The 18,886-nt window shown below is 43.7% G+C and overlaps 1 protein-coding gene across 1 annotated transcript in view; it reads right to left on the bottom strand.

Moving 5' to 3' along the window:
- Mgam (maltase-glucoamylase) overlaps window positions 1-18,886 on the bottom strand; it is a 139,952-nt gene that overhangs the window by 4,783 nt on the left and 116,283 nt on the right. Inside the window, exons 97-113 of the mRNA XM_090333430.1 lie at window positions 18,697-18,865; window positions 18,354-18,450; window positions 17,224-17,336; window positions 16,166-16,291; window positions 14,595-14,723; window positions 14,240-14,350; window positions 13,904-13,966; window positions 11,697-11,831; window positions 11,120-11,207; window positions 10,061-10,199; window positions 7,111-7,244; window positions 6,948-6,982; window positions 6,740-6,856; window positions 6,220-6,368; window positions 4,444-4,528; window positions 3,633-3,689; window positions 1,150-1,274 (exon numbers count right to left, since the gene is read on the bottom strand). Of these exons, the coding sequence (XP_090189556.1) occupies window positions 1,150-1,274; window positions 3,633-3,689; window positions 4,444-4,528; window positions 6,220-6,368; window positions 6,740-6,856; window positions 6,948-6,982; window positions 7,111-7,244; window positions 10,061-10,199; window positions 11,120-11,207; window positions 11,697-11,831; window positions 13,904-13,966; window positions 14,240-14,350; window positions 14,595-14,723; window positions 16,166-16,291; window positions 17,224-17,336; window positions 18,354-18,450; window positions 18,697-18,865 (1,872 nt within the window). The remainder of the gene's footprint in view (window positions 1-1,149; window positions 1,275-3,632; window positions 3,690-4,443; window positions 4,529-6,219; window positions 6,369-6,739; window positions 6,857-6,947; window positions 6,983-7,110; window positions 7,245-10,060; window positions 10,200-11,119; window positions 11,208-11,696; window positions 11,832-13,903; window positions 13,967-14,239; window positions 14,351-14,594; window positions 14,724-16,165; window positions 16,292-17,223; window positions 17,337-18,353; window positions 18,451-18,696; window positions 18,866-18,886) is intronic.

Below are 18,886 nucleotides of genomic sequence, written 5' to 3'. Positions count from 1 at the left end.
GACAAAGGAACAAAAACAGTGCTTCCTGTATAAATATGGGATGCTAGCATTGGATACATTATGCCCCTAGCCAGAGTTCTGTCCCCATGTAGCCACGTGACTCTGTGTCATGAATGAATGAATTTGTGGCTGAATGAATGGGATTTTCCTATAAGATTCTTAAAAAAAGAATCAAAGCAAATCAACTTGTTTCCTCCAACCCCTTTGTGAGGAAAACCCCAGAGATGCGATCCTTGCCCTTCATAATCTATTTCCTAAAGCGCATGCAGTCGATTCTACTGAGAAAGATCCTGAGTGCTTCAGCTTTGACCTGCAGCTCTGAGCAAGAGACTAAGATTTTAGAAATGATATGGACAGATGTGGCTTCTAGCAGAATCCGTCTACGTACAGTCTGTGTAGCTGAATCACTGAGCTTAAAAAATAGAGAGGGGAAGGGAAGGTGATTGGGAGGGGTGGGAGGAAGGAAACAGGGACAAAAACATGAGAAGGGGTATCAGGTGCCAGAAGTAATGCACCCACTACCTGATGAATGTAATTGTAACCCTGCTATACTTGCCCCAACAATAAAAGAATAAGTAAATAATTAAAAGATAAAAATCAGAAATAAAAAAAAATGGAGAGGGGACAACACAGTGCCCATATCAAAGCACTCTCTCGCTTTGCTGAAGAAAATCTCCAAGGACTCCGTATATGGGCCCAGTTCTAGGCCCAGACCAAGCACTTATTTGAGGTACAACATTGTCAATTACTATGAAGACAAAGATGAAGAAGTCTTTATACTTCTTTATGAGGGATCTTGGTCCTAGCTGTCAGTTGTCATATTCAGCTATTTTTTAGTAACAGGTTTTTTGATGGTCAAATAAGAGATCGCCTGAAAAAACTGGTATCATGAATCCTAATCTCCTAATTGCCTATTGTTTCTCTTTTAAATCTATCTACTGAGACCTATAATTCCATGAATGTATGTGTAAATTGATAATTTTTTAGAATGCAGTGTTGAGGAAGGTTTAAAGGCAAACAAATTCAAAATAACACAAGTGTTCAGTAAAATTGCTTTTGTCCTTGAGAGCAGTGTCTATGGGACCGAGGACACTCGTGACGGGTAAGTGAGCAACCCGCATGCAGAGCCGAGCCCGTCCCTCCACTCACCTGAGCTGTGTGTTCAGTGCAGGCTCCTGCCAGGGCAGGATGTGGCCCCCGCGCACATGAAGATTGATGTGGTCCAGAGGCGCTGACAGGACCTTCCACTGTCCACTTGCATTGATTTGAGCACCCTGTGCGCAGGAGGAAGGGATGGTAAACGAGACGAACCATCAGGTTCCTGACATTGCAACCTGTTGCTGGGTGAAATCTTTGTCATATAAGCAGTCTTGTCCTTTTAAGAATGTCTGCAGCATGTCCTCCATGAGGACATATATCTCACCCTATAACTTGTTTCTGAGTCATAGAGCACTGATAAGGAGTCAGAAAACCTTTACTTCTTCATGGTTCCTATACACAAGCCACAAAAGCAATTCGAGACCTTTTCTTTCACCAAGAGTTAACTGAGTCTCTATTTCCCTTCCTGCTTCACTCCCATGCCCTTGATGAACTAACATCTGCCATTCCCACTTCTCAGAGAAAATCCTACTTGCTTACCCTTATTTTGATTTGAGTACATCTGCCTTATGTTTGCATCACTATTGCCTAAAATGTGGGAGAAGTTCTCTCAGCTGAGTCTGCACAGAAATCCTAAGTGACCAATCTTCTACTCTCTCTCAACTACAGCAGAGATGTGTGACGACATCCCTGGCATTTAAGGCCACACAAATCTTTGCTGGGGGCTGTCCTCTGCTTTGCCCCTGGTATCAAGCAGCATACTTAGCATCTACACACCACATGGTATATCATTTCATCTCCTGACACTGTGACCACCAAAACTCTGTAGTCAATCACTGCCAACTCCCCCCAGAATCCAAAAGCTTCATTCGATAAGTGCTCTTTAGAAATACTGAGTAGGTATTAATGATGAGTAAACAAATGTATGTGAATGTGTTCTAGTAAAACTTTACATAAGAAAACAAGTGATAGACATATTTGACTGTGGGACATAACTTACCAATCTCCACTCTAGCACAAAGACTAAATGCTCATAATTTGTTATCAATTAATTACAGAGACATTTTTCTATTAATTCCATTATCTTTTAAATTTAGTATCAAAATTTCCTTCTATACTGACTTGCTTTGTTCATGAAGTCCATGGCATGATTTTCATGTGTAATGTTTATAAAACAAATTTTAGCTCCTCATTACATGGCAAATTCCAGGACTATGTGCAGTGTTTCAACACCCAGCTCAACAAAGAACTGTGCAGCAGGCAAGGCAGGAATTAAAAGCAGCTAACAAGATGCCTATGGTACAAAACTTAAGGAGGCATTTACTTTCCAAGTCATGGAAGTACGAGGCCAGGCTTACAGTAGGGTGCTTCTCTAAACCATGTGTGCTAGGCTCCGAGTCCTACGCCAGGCCCTGCACCAGAAGCCACGACACACTCAGAAGGACCGACAACAGGGAACAAGATGGACACTGTGCAAACTCAAGACCATGTGTGGAGACCTTAAGAAAGCTGATCAGGCCTGGTGGTTTGTGCTGATTAGCTCCAAGGTGCTAGGAGGCAGAGGTAGGAAGAAATACATTTGGAGTGAAGTCAAATCACTCAACATCTCTGTGAGACTCCCTATATCAACTAAGAAGTTGAACATGTCTCTGAGTTCTATAACCCCAGCTACTTAAGTGGCATAAATAGATTTTGGTTTGGGCTGGGATACCCTACCTTGAAATCAAACAAGGTAAAAAGGACATGAAGTATGGCTCGTGTGGTAGAGCATGTGCCTTGCAAGCCTGTGTGCCCAAGTTCAAATACCCAGTGCCACCAATGCAAACCAAAACAACAACTAAAAACAAGCAAATATTGGCTTTTCCCTCCTCAAAAGACCTAGGCCTGGCTGACAAGCACAGAGCAGCGTCGTTACATATAACACTCAGTGGGGAGTGATTGGGGATAAGGCAGAGGACACCATACCCAGCTTGCATTTAATCCCATTACAATCTTTTGAAGGACAAGGGTTTGCACAAACTCTGCCTGCTCTCCAACAGCAATTCCTGTCACTACCCTGTCCCTCAAGAGACCACTCCAAGTGGCTTTCTAAAGCCCTGTCCTCCAAGGCCCAAGAGAGAGCTTCTTTGGATGCCTCAAGAACAAAATCACATGGGATGCACAGGCTTGAAATCTTAGCCCCTACCTCAACAGGAGACACAGTCAAACACCATGCTGTAGCACAATTTCAAGCTGGTAAGAGTCTGTTCATGTATCTTACAGTGATGGCTGAGAGTGGAGAGTTAGAAGCCCCTCTGTAAGGAGCACCTATGACATTCCAGGCACAGAGACATGTATACTGTGTTATTGCATAGCACTTCCTACAGGAGTACAGTCTCATTCCACACAAGGTGAGAATCCTCAGTCTACATGTGTAGACTGACTTTTCCAAGACCACAAATTGTCCAGAATCAACATTTGATCTGAGTTCTATGACAACAAAAACACTTGTATTCTACCATTTCCCTGGGCTGTATAAATTTACTCAAGCTTACCGTGTAGAAATCATACCAGCGGGCTCTAGGGAAATATGCTGTCACATTTCTGGCATTCTGAAATTAAACACAAATAGGAAGTGTGTTTGGGCACTTTTACCCAATATAGATCAAGCAATCTGCACAAGGAAGGGGCCCTAGAGCAGTAGTGGAATTGGAGCCTGGGCGTCTGCTCTCCTGGGATCAGCAAGGTTGGGGAAGATCCTTCCCTCCCTCTTCACAAACAGGAACTCTCCTGCCTGGCACAAATGCTTTCTTGAATAAAGCCCTTTGGGGGTACAGGAAAAAGAACCAATATTTGCTGTAGATGGACCCCTCTCTCTCTAAAGAGACAAAGTTGGAAGAAATATTGAAGAAAAAAATTGTGCAAGTACAGAAAGACTTGAGGTATCATTGGAGCATGTTAGTCAGATCATTCATCAGTCATTCACAGAAGAAAAGAAATGGTGTCTGCTGTCAGTCACACAGAGTCTGGAAGGAAGAGGGGGCTAGCTAGTGGTTCCACATGACCCCTTTGCTGCAAGCTGATCTTGTGGGAGCTCTTGGGGTGAATTCATTCGTTACTGCCCCACCCTCTTCTTGTTTTAGTGAAGAGACAGCATCAAACATATCAGAAGAGTAATTATTCTTCTTGACCATTCTGTAACCTAGAATTCATAGGCTGACATATTAAGTAGGCTAGACTAAGGGATGGACTTCTGCTCAGGAAGGGAGAGACAAAGGGAGAATAAGACGCCATGTCCCAGGATCATCCACAGTCTTCCAGCCTCACAGATGGCACCTTTATCCCATCTCAGGCCCCCACACTCACAGGCTCCAGGACAGGGCTGACCAGGAAGGCTGGGCCCAGCAGGAACTGACTGTCAATATCCCAGGTCTCCCGGTCAGACACGAACCTGGAAAAGAGCATGAAGGTGTCACCATCAGCTCCACCATGCCTGGTACAATGCTCAAGCTGAGGCCTCTGCCTCTGCCATCTTACTCCCCAGTTCATGAGGGTCAGATCCCCTCTGCTTTCTATAGATCACAGGCCTCCAGTCTCAGCAATATTTTAGACATTTTCTCACACAAAGTTTCTCCATAGTTCCTTATAGTATTTATTTATTCACTTATTAATTGTACAAACATGTTTTGTTGCAGTATTTCCTTACATACACTTCCTATCCTCCTTTCTCTTACCATTTTAGTGGTTTTATTATTACATTTAAATACAGTCTTACAAAGCAATCATATTTACTTGCCTTTTATCCCCTAGCCTTCTTGCTGGTTTGCCAACCCTCAGCAATCACCCTTTTAAAATTGTCATTTTTTTAGGATTATAATTTAACTGTATTTTTGTTTTAATTTTTTGGTACTGGGGATCAAACCCAGAATGTCACACTAGCTAGGCAAATTCTTTGCCACTGAGCTACATCCCAGCCTAGGACTATAATTTCCTATGAGAAAAAATATGCAGTATTACTCTTTCTGAAATTGGCGTATTTTACTTGTTGATCTCCAATTCCATCCATTTTCTGGCTAATAACATAATTTCATTCTGTACTCTCCAAATTCTCTTATTTCTGCCTTCCATGTAGCTGGAATTGCAGGCATAGACCACCATGCCCAACTATATTTTCCTATAGTCCTATATTTTCAAGTCTTTTTGCTAGGTTTTTCTGTAGTAGTATCATAATTTCAGGTCTTACGATAAGATCTCTCATGCATTTAGAACTTATTTTTATATTGTTTGATAGGCATTTATTCTTAGTTTTCTACATGTACGTATGTAGTTTTACAAACACCATTTGTTAGAGCCTTGTCTTTTCTGGGTCATCTATTCTATTCCAAGGCTAACTATCTGTTCATATGTTTGTCCCTAAGTGTTTGTGTTCCTATAGTTCCATATGACAATTCAAACCAGATATTGTGATGTCTCCAGAATTCCTCATTTTGCCTTTCTTTGATTCTTTTGGGGCCTTTATGCCTTCATATAAATTTTCAGGATGCTTTTGGTACTTCTCTGAAGGATGTCCCTCAAATTTTCATGGGTATTACATTGAATATGTAGGCTATTTGTAGCAGAAAAGGCATTTGCACAAAATTATTTCAGTCTATGGATAAACATGGAAGGTCTTGCCATTGCCCAGTACTTGCTACAGTTTCTTTTTCCACTGGTTTATCATTTTCACCATCCACCTCCTTAGCTAAGTGTATTCCTAGGAAGTTTACATGATTGCATATTTTCAATACAAGGCTGGTGTCATCATTATGATCTGTCCCTGGAATGCCTTACTTCATAATCACAACATATTTTAGTCTGGATCGGCATAACCCAGCTGAAAGGAAGGTAACAAAAGGTAAAAGGATCTTATATGACTACATGAAAGATAAACTTTTCTGTGATGCATTTTATCTTTCAAACACTTATCTACTGAAGGAGCAATCTTTCATCCATGACATTTTCTGAGATAAGCACGCTGTTATAGTCTCTGCCTGTAGGTATACCAACAGAAAATAGCGTATTTCCAGGTTGGAAGACCTGTTTGTATCACCTACAGATCTTCACATTGCCCAGTACTCAGCAGGATTGCTGCTAGACACTCACTCGTGGAGGAGAGGCCGCACCACAGTGACGCCCTCCGTGTTGGCCTTGTGCATCAGGGTGTAGAGATATGGTAACAGGGTGTATCTGGTCTCTAGGACGCTTCTGGAGAGTTTCACAAATGCAGCATCCCAGGACACGGGGTCTTGTCTCTAAAGGACACAAAGAAGGACATTCTGCACTTACTGTGGGAAACTGATGGGCCTTAAGGAATTCATGGCTGGAATTCATTTCTGATCAACCATGCACATCAAAAGAAAATTATGAATGCCACTTCTTAAGAGAACACTGTGAATAGTGAGGGGCTCTCCAAACTCTCTCTTCCCCATGATATATGCTTCCCTGGACTGGGCTGGACAGAATTTCCTCTAAAGGAAGGAATCATCTGCTCAGTGCTGAGGACTGTGAGTGATGAGCACTTGGAGAGTGTCTCCAGACCTCACACACCGCAAGAGCTGTGTCTCAAGACTGCTGGCTGTGGTCAGGTGCCACAAAACAAGGAAGGGGGAACAGATGGCCTCACCCTGGTCCCGATGGTGTTGTGGTTCCTGGAGAAGGGGTAAAAGGCCCCCAGCTGCATCCAGCGAGCACACATCTCATACTGTGCATCTTGAAAGAACCCACAGATATCTGCCCCTGTCTGAAACAAGACAGAACAAACCCAGCCTCTTGCACATTTTCAGACATCCCACCACCTCCATGGGGATCAAGAAGAGCCAAAGGTCACTTACATAGGATATGCCAAAGAGGCTGAACTCCATCATGCCTGCAAGGAGAACCACAGCTGTGTCAGGCCAGACTCCCAGGACCTGCCTCCTCCTCCTCCCTCTTCAAGGGTTCTAGTCCCCTGCCCTAGGGGAGGGGCAGAGCCCTCTGGGAGCAAAGACCACACACCAATGATAGACTTCTTCAGCTGGTCCCAAGCAGCTGTGTTGTCTCCCAGCCAGTGTCCTGCCCAGCGTCCAGAGGAAGGGAATGTGGAGCGGGTGATGACGATGCCTCTCTGTCCTGTGGCCTCCTGCACGGCCCTGGTTGGAGGGAGCAGGGGAGAACTGAGGCCAGAGCAGGAGCAGAAAGGCTAGAGAGCACCCACTATCCCCTTTCCTCACTTCAACTGGTATCAAGCTCTCAATTTTTAAAAATGCTCCTCTTGAATGGAAAGAATATGGTTTCCCTGTTTGACAGAGATTATCAATCCACAGTACTCTATGAGAAACTGATTATGCAATAATCATTGAAATGGTGTAAAATATAAAATGATTATTTAATCTTATGCAACAGTTAGTTTTCTATAGTAGTATAAAGGAGAGGCCACAGATCCTTCCCCAGAGACCTTGGGCCTGGACAATGTGCTTGATGCCTGACTAGGAGGGATTCAGGACCTGGAAGAAGGTCTTTCTGGGGGGCTGGGAGTTTGGCCTAGTGGTAGAGTGCCTGCCTAGCATGCATGAAGACCCGGGTTCAATTCCTCGGTGCTCCACATACATAGCAAAAAGCCGGAAGTGGTGCTGAGGCTCAAGTGGTAGAGTGCTTGCCTTGAGAAAGTCCAAGGACAGTGCTCAAGCCCTGAGCCCAAGCCCAAGACTGGTAAAAAAAAAAAAAGAAGGTCTTTCTGGCTGATGGGGATTCCCATAACAGCTCTGCCTTCTGACCCTTCCTTAAAAATGGTAAAAAAAAAAAAAAAAAAAGAAAAAAGAAAAATAAAAACCCACAAACTCATATACAGATAGAGACAGAAAAATAAAGTCTAACTGGGAAAAGAAAGCCCTTCAACTTAGGTCTTGTTCCTGCATTTTAGGTATACTTGACGGCACGTTTATATTTTAGATCTTTAGAGTTTTAGATTTTGTATCTTGGCCGCCATCATCTAATGTTTAGGGGTGGTCAGACCACACGATGAGGAGGAATTCCCCTGCTCAGAAAGAATAAAGGCAAAAGCAGAGAACGGACATTTTGAGTCTTTACCTGTAATATCCTGCATGAGAACAGAATGACTGTCCCCTACCCTCACCTTCTTTTTTTGTTGTTTCTCTCTACTTTATCCTGCTTGACTAAAATAAATCCTTGTTCATATTCAATTTTGTGAAATCGTCTTTATTCTGAGAAAATTTGCATTGCTAACCTAAACCCAAGCTAACACAATGGCATACCAGAGCTGAAGAAATGAGAAGATACAGAAGATAGAGAAAGAAATTCAGCAGGAAAGAGAAGACCCAAGGCAAATACGCACTTGGCACTGGGAGTTCTCACACACAAGTATATTTATTTGACTTCAAACAGGAAGTTTACCATGGACACATGCAGAAAATAAACTATCTATACTAATATTATAATTGGAGCTAAAATAGAGTTTCTGAGAAACACTGGTTCCCTTGTTGTTTTGGGAAAGGAGACTGCAACCCAGGCAAAGTCAAGACATGTGTTCCACTTTCCCTAGCTTCCAGGGTCTAGCTCTTACCCTACCTCTAGACTTCCAGGGTCTAGCTCTCACTCTACCTCTAGACTTCCAGGGTCTAGCTCTCACCCTACCTCTAGGCTTTTGGAGTCTAGCTCTCACCCTACCTCTAGACTTCCAGGGTCTACCTCTCATCTACTTCTAGACTTCCAAGGTCTACCTCTCATCCTACCTCTAGATTTCCAGGGTCTAGCTCTCACTCTACCTCTAGATTTCCAGGGTCTAGCTCTCACCTTACCTCTACACTTCCAAGGTCTAGCTCTCACCCCACCTCTAGACTTCCAGGGTCTAGTTCTCACCCTACCTCTAGACTTCTAGGGTCTAGCTCTCATCCTACCTCTAGACTTCCAGAGTCTAGCTCTCACCCTACCTCTAGGTTTTCGGGGTCTAGCTCTCACCCTACCTCTAGACTTCCAGGGTCTAGCTCTCATCCTACCTCTAGACTTCCAGAGTCTAGCTCTCACCCTACCTCTAGGTTTTCGGGGTCTAGCTCTCACCTTACCTCTAGACTTCCAGGCTCTAGCTCTCATCCTACCTCTAGATTTCCAAGGTCTAGCTCTCATCCTACCTCTAGATTTCCAGGGTCTAGCTCTCACCGTACCTCTAGATTTCCAGGGTCTTCACCTTACCTCTACACTTCCAAGGTCTAGCTCTCACCCTACCTCTAGACTTCCAGGGTCTAGCTTTCATCTTACCTCTAGATTTCCAGGGTCTAGCTCTCACCCTACCTCTAGATTTCCAGGGTCTAGCTCTCACCTTACCTCTACACTTCCAAGGTCTAGCTCTCACCCTCCTCTAGACTTCCAGGGTCTAGTTCTCACCCTACCTCTAGACTTCCAGGGTCTGGCTCTCACCCTACCTCTAGACTTCCAGGGTCTAGTTCTCACCCTACCTCTAGACTTCCAGGGTCTAGTTCTCACCCTACCTCTAGACTTCCAGGGTCTAGTTCTCACCCTACCTCTAGACTTCCAGGGTCTAGCTCTCACCCTACCTCTAGACTTCCAAGGTCTATCCCTACCTCTAGATTTCCAGGGTCTAGTTCTCATCTACCTCTAGACTTCCAGGGTCTAGCCCTTTCAGCACTGAGGAAGGGGGCAGCATTCTAGTCTCTTAACCTTCCCCAGAGCTGTATGTCAGTCCCTGACCACCTCTAAGTGTTTCAAGTACTATTGAGGCAGCATTTTAAACTCTCTACACTATTCCAAGTTTCACAGATCAGCTACAGGGTTAATAACACCCTTGGAATGTTTTTCATGGGTGGATCTAGAAAATTAATTTTGGGTGGAAACTAGGAAGCTGAGGGGATGTCTCCAACCACCAAGGACAGAGGGAAGAATAGGGCAGCTCTCCCCATCAGGGGATACCGGGCAGGGAGGAGACAGGACTCACTCATAGGTGGGTCTGGTCTGGGACCAGCCATACAGGTTGTGGACATCGTAGTGCCGCACACGGGAGCCGTCGGGAAGGATCTGCTCGCTCTCCATGCACAGGGTTTTGCTGCTCAGGCCTCTGTCCCTGGCCTCTAGATCTGAAGAGAAAAATGAAGAATGTGAATAAAGCCCTAATAGACTTACTTAGTCCCTTGCCTCTCTGAAGGTTGAATCCTGAATCTTAAGGCTACATTGAAATCTACAGATTTCTGTCTGTCTGTTTCCCCCCCTCTCTCTATCTCTCTCTGTCTCTGTCTCTCTGTCTGTCTCTGTCTCTGTCTGTGTCTGCTTCTCTCTCTCTCTCTCTCTCTCTCTCTCTCTCTCTCTTTCTCTCACTCTCTCTCTGTCTTTCTCTCTCTGTCTCTCTCTCTCCTTCTTAGTGTCTCTCACTCTTACTCAGGGACAAGGAAACAGTGTTCTGAGAATCTAGTGGGCCCTGGGGAATCTTCAACATCAAGGTGATTGGAAAAAGTGAAGACAATCAGAAGAACGCATGGTTCTCAAGAATTCATTTTGGATCAGGTCCTCATCAAGACTTATATTGTATAAACTATTTGGTAAAATTCAAATCTGTCAAATAAATAGAACTACAATGCCATACATCTTAGAAAACAGATCAGAAGAATTATCACAAAAATCCATGGAAGTTAACACAAGTCATAGAAAAACTGAAGGAGTCAGGCCATAAGCACAAGGATAACTCCACAGCCCATGAGTACTGTGATAAAGAGAGCCAGTCCATCAAAAGAGTTAGTAGTGAGATGTTCTTGTGAGTAAATCATCACAAGCCTGAAGGACCAAGAAAGAAAGCTGGAAAATTATTTTGGAGACATTGCCACTGTCAAATGATTACTGGTCAACTTAAGAAAATTTGCCAGAGGCTCCGGCAACTTGCACACGCCAAGATACCATCTCTGCAGTGCTTCTGTCACAGTACCACGAGGCCCTCCTGATGGGGCTGTGGCTCAGAAATCCTCCTTCCAGCCATGTGCAGGTGGAGGAGGCCCCGCGTCCTTACGTGGTATGTAGGGAGGATGGTTCAGGGTGGGATCCCTGCAGCCAGAAGGAACCGCCCCGTTCACGAAGCTCGAAGGTTCATTCATATCCTAGAAATGTCAGACACACACACATGGTGTATCGTAAAGACAAGGCATTGTGTCAACTCAGAGATAAGAGCTCAGTGGATAAACAGTCATCATTCTATAACTCCTGTTGATGGGGTCCAGGGAGAATCACCACATTAAGGCAACAATTGGTGGAACCAGCAAGTGAGCCCTACAGGATGACTTCCTGGAGAGTTATCAATATTCTCCTGAAGGCCCAGCAAAGTTCTGAGCAATGAATAAGCATCACCTATCAGATTTCACAGCACAAATTTCACAGCTGCCACCAATGATGGAGGACACTGAGCTGCCATACAGCTGGTGAAACATGGATATTCTGAGATACCCAAAGTTTTCATGGAGGAATGTTGAAGCTGCTTAACTAAACACATCTGATCTCACCATCTTCACTAAAGTCATCCCTATGCCACCACCCGTTAAGGTTCACACAACATCTATCCACAGGTACACAGTCAAGCACCCTCCACTCACAATCCACATGCCATCAAACTTCAAGCTCTTATCTGGACTCCGTGGATTGGTGTGGAGCTCTTTCATTTCCCTCTTCCACCACAGGACAGTTGAGTTCCGGAAAAAGTCTGGGAAGGCCACATAAGCTCTGTATTGCTATGAAAAACACACACACACACAATTTGTCCAACGTGAAGAGACTTGACAGAAAACTGTTCACTACTAACAACTGAACTCAAGAAAAGATCTGTGTTGCATGATAGTGACATGAGGAGACTGAGCAGTGCTTTCAGCACTGAATGTCCTGGGATCATCAAGAAAGCATGGAATATGAAGAAAGATACACAAACTGTATTCCTTCACACATGTGGCAAACAGGCCTACCCTTCTTTCCTCTTTGTAACTACATACATGGTATCAGCCAATACACTGAAGTCTCCACCTGTTGCTTCAGAGCCCACCCTAACCTCCTCTTGCCCTATCTCTTCCTAGGATTAATGAATAACCTTTCTAGTTGCAGGAAGACCATGCAGATAGAAAGGGCACAAGTCAGATTGGTGATTTGGACATCCCACATATCAAGTTGGGAAGACTCATCCAGTTGAAGCCCACTAAAAAAGAACGGGAGGCAGAAGATTATACTCATGACATTGATGGTTTGGCCCATTCTTAAGGTTTCAGAGTTGATTGTAAAACAATTCTCTATCATAAACTGTAGATGGACCTAGGAATAATGTTTCAACAATCTCCTCATTTTTGCAATTACCCTTTTCGTAATCTTCCCTCAATAAGCAAAGCACTGCGCAAAGACACAGTGCCCTCATTAACAACACTGGCAGAGTTTGAAGAGAAAGGACCTTACTTTAATTTCTTCTTGTTGGTCTGAATACAGGTATTGGGTCTAGATTAGAACCTTACATAATAATTAGATGATAATGAATACTCTTGTGGGATTAGAGGTTCAGAACATGCACATAACTGACTTCATGAACACCTGCATATGTTTTTTTCCTTATTTTGTGTTATGGAACATTTCAGCCCTAAAAGTAAACAATTTCCTCTGCATGAATCATTTGTATTATAACCACCAAATACCCAACAACCGCTAATAATACATGTAGAACATCAGGAAAGAACATTTGATCTGGTGTTCTACAAATCTAGCGGGTCCACTAGGATGCAATAGATAAGCACACAGAAGGGAAGGTACACAGCTGCGGGGTGGGGCCTGGGCTCAGAGAAATGGGTACACAAGATGGTACATGGATTGGCACCCAGGGATGCTTGCCACTAGGAATGAAAGTGGAAAGAAGGGAACTAGACAAAGAGAAATACCCACTAGAAACCCAGAGCCCCAGCTCAGGTGAAATCAAAAACAAATGGGATGGGTATGACAAAGGAAGAGTGGAACAATTAGTGATTGTAAGTTAAGATTGTACCCTCTAGGAGATGCAAGTAGGAAATTAAAGCCATTTATGATTCGGCAAATTCATAGAGAATGGTCAGTAAACTTAAACAATACACACAGTGAAAATATGCTCATATTCTCCAACGTGCTCTTTCTGTTTCATCCTGTTCATACTGAATTGTAGGAGGGGAGACACTGACCAAAATGCATTGTACTTATAAACTGACCTATTAAATTGAACTTCTTCTGTACAACTACTTAAAGTAAAGCAAATAGTGTAATTCCTTTGAAAGACAAAGACAAAGCCCAATTTAATAAGCACCAGAAAAACGGGGATTTTTCAGGGAAAGGTAAGTAGGAGAGTAAATGAATGAAGAAAAGACAAGCAGAATGCACTAAGTCCTTATATATATTACAAAATTTAGGAAAGTAAGGGCAATGGGCAAGTCAGAGGCTGGGGACGTTGCTGAAAAGGGTGACAGGAATCCACATACATTGTATTCAAAAACTACTTTGCTAAATGACAACTCATTTGCAAACCATTTAATGATAATAAAATAAAAAGTAAAAGCTAATACAGAAGCTAGGTATTACTTTTATTAAAGCTTTGCAATTAAAATCAGCCTTGTGCTCCCTAAAACTACAAATAATTGTGCATCTCTGAAGCATAACCCAAGGAAAATAATACATATATTTGCATTTCAAGAAAAATGTTACTTTCTCTAAAGCAATCAGCACACTGATTAATGTGTCTAGTGTACCAAACAAAGCCTTGACTTGCAGGTAACCCTGACTGCACCTGACACAAAGGGTCTTTTACCTCTATTTGGATGTCCCAGTCCAGAGAGTTGTTCACCACAACATTTGGGAAATCAGGCCAGACCTATGGAGGGAAGAATGTTCAACAAAAAGGCAACAGACATTTTTCCATGAAGAGAATTGCCAAAGACATCACCAACCACAGTTCTAGGGAGTAGACACTTCATGCATTAGGAAGCACTGGGTCACAGGAAAGTGGATTCCACAAAACCTTTACATGGATCCATAAATATTGATTAGAATATGAAAGCAGAATGGAAAGGAAGGAAAACAACATGGAGAACAAACCCGCAGTGTGCCCACCCAGCTGAGGTGTGGGGATCACCTTCCATCCTACCTTGCCCCAGACAATTCCTCCATCATTGGGAAACTTGATGAAGACATCATCCTCCTCTCCACGAGTGAAGGCAGGATAGGGCTCTGTCTCATTGCCTGAAATGGCTGGGTCCTGACACCAAAGCACAAGTCAGAGGAAGGACAGAGGCAGGCAATGCCCACAGACACAGCACACCACATCCCAGAAGACCTTCCTCCCATCCCCCATGACCTGTAAAGTGTCTGAGAACACTGGTAAATGGCTTTTCCCAGGGAGCTTCAGTCCCGCCTTGTGGAACAGGGAAGGAAACACAGCAAAGGCCTCCCCACCACCTCCCCTCCATCTCCCAGAGGCCACAGGGGCCACGTGGACTGACCAGAATGAGGATGATCCGCATGCCAGCGGCCTTCATGCGGTCGATGAGGGCGGGAAACCCAGTGAACTTGGGGCTAAGGGTGAAATCCAGCTGCCTCTCCATGTAGTCGATGTCTGAGTACTGCACGTCCTGGGGGAGGGCACAGGGGATGGAGTGGTAGCTGGGGACTCGAGGCCACCTTTCAATGGGAACGACTCTCTACCACCCATGCCCAACTTCACATGGCCTTCCTTCTGACTCAAACCCTGCTTCTCTGTTCTTTGTTTTCTACTGAAAGCTAGAAATATACGTGTTTCTAAATTCTCACTCATAAAGTAGGTAAAAAATGCATACTGGAAAGAAGAGGTAGATCAAGTATCTATTTAGTGGGGCTCTTTTGTGTATTAGTAAAACCCACTGGAACAGGGCTCATGCCTGTTCATGGCCAACTTTAGAAAAAAATTTCACTGAAACACTTCTCAGTCACTCCCTGGGCCCCATGGTACACAGCTGTCACAGGAGATCAAGAATCATTCAATTCCTAGACAGATAGAGCAAAAGTGTTTATGAGATAACATTTCAGTGAAAGAAGCAAGGCAAAGAGATGCCTACCTATCATCTCAACTATGATAGAAAGAGTAAAATAGGAGGTTTACAGTACAGGTGCTAGCCTCTGCAAAATGTGGGACTATTTCAGGATAACTACTTCAAACAGGGACTAGAAGCATGACTCTGCTACAGGAACTAGCAAGCTAGAAATCCCACTGTGAAACTCAAGTATCACAAAAAGAAAGGGAATCAAACACACTGCATGAAAAAGTACTGGGTAAACTGATAATATATGTAGTGAACATGGTGGCTCCCCAAGATTCAGTGGTTAGGAGAAAAACAAGTTAAAAAAGACTTTCACTGTGTAGTTCTACTACAAGAAATGTAGTAAGTATATTCAAAGCACAAAGAAAGAAAGAAACAAGTTATTACTCTAAAATATTCACTCTAAGTAATCAAACATAACTTCCTCACTAACAATGATAGGACATACTTACATGATGGACCAATTTTAACCAACGGAACATAATTACAAATGAAATAAAGCTCTGCGGTGAGTTGTGATGACTACATTGCTCTTGTCCTAAGTGTATGATCACAGGATCCCTGGTGAGGGGCGAAGAGCTTATGGCACTGTGCTGCAGTGTCCACAGAATACTGATTGAATACTTACCTACATGTGCAAGGAGCTCCATGAATCTTTGTTCATTTGATTTCAATTAAGCCTAATGACTGAGGGATCCTTTATTCCTACGGCATTCAGGTTTTTGACTAAATGTCTTCAATTTATATTCAAAGAAATAGAAGGGAACATGACATAGGAGATAAGGCTGTGGGCTATCCCTTTTTCTCTCCTTGATCTCCCAGTGCCACAAACACCTCACATAATTTGCATGACATCGTCAAGGTCATCGTGGAATCATGTGAGAAGGCACTTCGTGTTCTTTTGGAAACTCACAAATACCCCATAAAGAAGTTGAGTCCCAGACACAGGCAGGGTCCCCAGGAGAAGAGAGTGTGGTGTACACCACGAGCATACATACATAGGGGATCTGGGCAGCCACCATGTCATCATACAAGCTTGAGATCTCAGCATCATTCTCATATCCATAGCGACACAGCTGGAACCCCAGGGACCAGTAAGGCACCATCACAGGCCGACCAATCACCTGGAAATTTGAGTAAAAAATAATTCTTAACATGAAGTGCCAGTGCCCTGTCTAGACAAACAACACCTGCAAATCCAGACAGGACTTGAAGGAAGCACAGCACTAGAATACCATGTGGAAAAGCCTGCTCCCACATTAGAGCACAGGCTTCAGGAAGCTAGAAAATTGGCTTTTGTTCTCATTCCTAGATGCAGGCTCAATTATTAGTGAGGAGCTCAAAATTCAAGGCAATGTGCATGGACTGATACACTACATGCTCTGTTAGGCCCAGAAGTAGGGAAAAGTTGAGGAGGCAAGTGTGCTTGTTTCCTCAGCTCTGAGTTGGGTTTGATCTTAGTGTCCATCTCATAGAGATTCCATGAGAACTGAATGGGTCATCTATGGGAAGTTACGACATATATGCTCTGACATGGACTAAGCAATAGAATCAGCAGTTCCTCCATGTCTGTTATGTCTATCACAATGACAAATCCCTTCAACCATCACCACCAACATCACCTCACAGTGTAACCGCTGCAGCCATCAGGCCCTATCAGAAGAGTCACAATCACCATCACAAAAACCATAACTCCACACCCCATCATCAATGATAGGAACATCATCAAAGTCACCGTCACCATCATCTTCACCAGCCCAAACACCATTCCCATCATCAGACCAAGAAACAATACCATCCCGATCAACAAAACCATCACCACCTCCATCATTCAAAATACATGATGACCAGGGGTACTTTTGCTCCCTTCCAATATTTAGAGGCAAAGAATCTAATGATTATTAGATATAGTTCTTTTTCCCTTCTTATACTATACATATCTCTGAGAACAGTCAACAATTGTAATTACAACTGTGAGAGGTATAAAAGTGATTATACCATTTAGAACCCAGTATTTCTGCATAAGCACTTAATGGACAGATGCATTTCCACCTACCTCGGTGTACTGCTGAGTGACAAGCTCTGGGGTTGGCCCCAAGAACACATAAAAGTCCAGAATTCCCCCTGTGGTGCGGTAAGTCAGGGCTGGCATGGGCTGGAAGGTCACATCTGAAAATAGAGGGAAAGGGGAGCTGAGCTGCCTGCAAAGCTCAACATGGGAAGAACGCACATCTGATCAACGTGTTTTCTCTCTCCTTCATTGCATGCTATGAAGAAACCATCTTCTGTACTCAACTCACCCAGACTGAAATAATTTAGACGGAAGTAAGGTTCTATTCAGGAATCCTTTGCGATTACATTATTATGTTAAATATTTTGTCACTCTGCTATTAGAGTACATTCTTTTTTATTATTGAAGACTTGATGCTTTTAGGGATGGTGTACAACAACTAAGCTCTGAATCACAGCTTTTTGCTTGGCTTATCTCGTGCTCAGCTTCTTTCGTTGTGATGGAACTTATTTTTCCTGGGTTGGCTTGAAACCAGGATTCTCCTAATTTCAGCTTTCTAAATGGTTGGGCCGACCACCAGCTCTCAGTTTTATATATCCATTTTAGTGCAAATTTCTCCAGAAGCTTTAAGAATTATATTGCTTTTCTATGTCCTTTTCACACAGTATCCTCCTCCCACCCCACTGTGAGAACAACTTATATATTGTAAAACTCATGAATAAACTACAACTAACTGAAGAAGACATCATGTCAGGTGCATCTATTTTACATAAGTTTTTTTCTAAGTCAAATATTTATCCTTCTTCAATAGAAATAAAACCCCAAATATCTTTCACACCATCATAACCCCAGAGTGTTCTAACAATCACTTCAAAGATATTCCAGTTGCATGCATGCCTGGCTCCTCAGGGCCTTCCATGCAAGAATGGACTCTGGGTTTTGAACTCTATTGGCGTTGCTATGCATTCCTGTGTGACTGTTACAGACGGAAATATACCACTCACTAATTTCACTACACATTACTAGAGGAACATAAGCAAAAGGGCAAACAGTAAATAAATGCTCTACCACTCATGTTATTGTTGATTTCCCTGCCACTAGGTCACAAATTATTCCCCTGAGATAACCTAAGAGCCCTGAGCACTCAGATGTGGGAAGAAGCAGCGCTGGCCTACCCATGGCATTGCTGTTGAGCAGGAGGACTCCGTGGGCACTGCCGTCCTCCTCCAGGCCCATGTAGTAGGGGTGGACGCCATACGAGTTCTTCTTGTACTGAGAAGCATGGGGGAGAAGTGGGCAGAGTTAGAAGACATTGCACCTGACAAGGGAATTCACAAAAACTCATGGACCTACAATGGCCATCAAGGAATTTAAACACATGGTGACAAAGGAGCTTGAGGAATGGTCAGGAGGACAGAATCCGATTGTGACAATACATGTCAATCAGGGGGATGATACACAGAGGCGCTCAGTGCGGGTCCAGGGAATTAAGCCGAGACCCCAAGTGCTCCTCCTTACCCCCGGGGGTTGGTCTCTGGAAAACATGCCCCACGTGTGCCAGTTCAAGTCTCTCCTAAAGGCCGTATGCTCGGTTTCCCCAAAGCCATAGACGTAGTGAGAGGGCAGGCGCGTGGAGATGCGGATGAACATGTCGTTGAAGGTGAAGCCCAGGACCTGAGAGTCCCAGCTGAGAGGGGAAGGGCAGGGA

This window comes from Megascapheus bottae, chromosome 5 (assembly GCF_031878675.1).
Source record: "Megascapheus bottae isolate mThoBot1 chromosome 5, mThoBot2.hap1, whole genome shotgun sequence".
Classification (NCBI taxonomy): domain Eukaryota; kingdom Metazoa; phylum Chordata; class Mammalia; order Rodentia; family Geomyidae; genus Megascapheus; species Megascapheus bottae.
The sequence above is the reverse complement of the archived record's forward strand: the minus strand, read 5'-3'. Positions and strand labels throughout refer to the sequence as shown.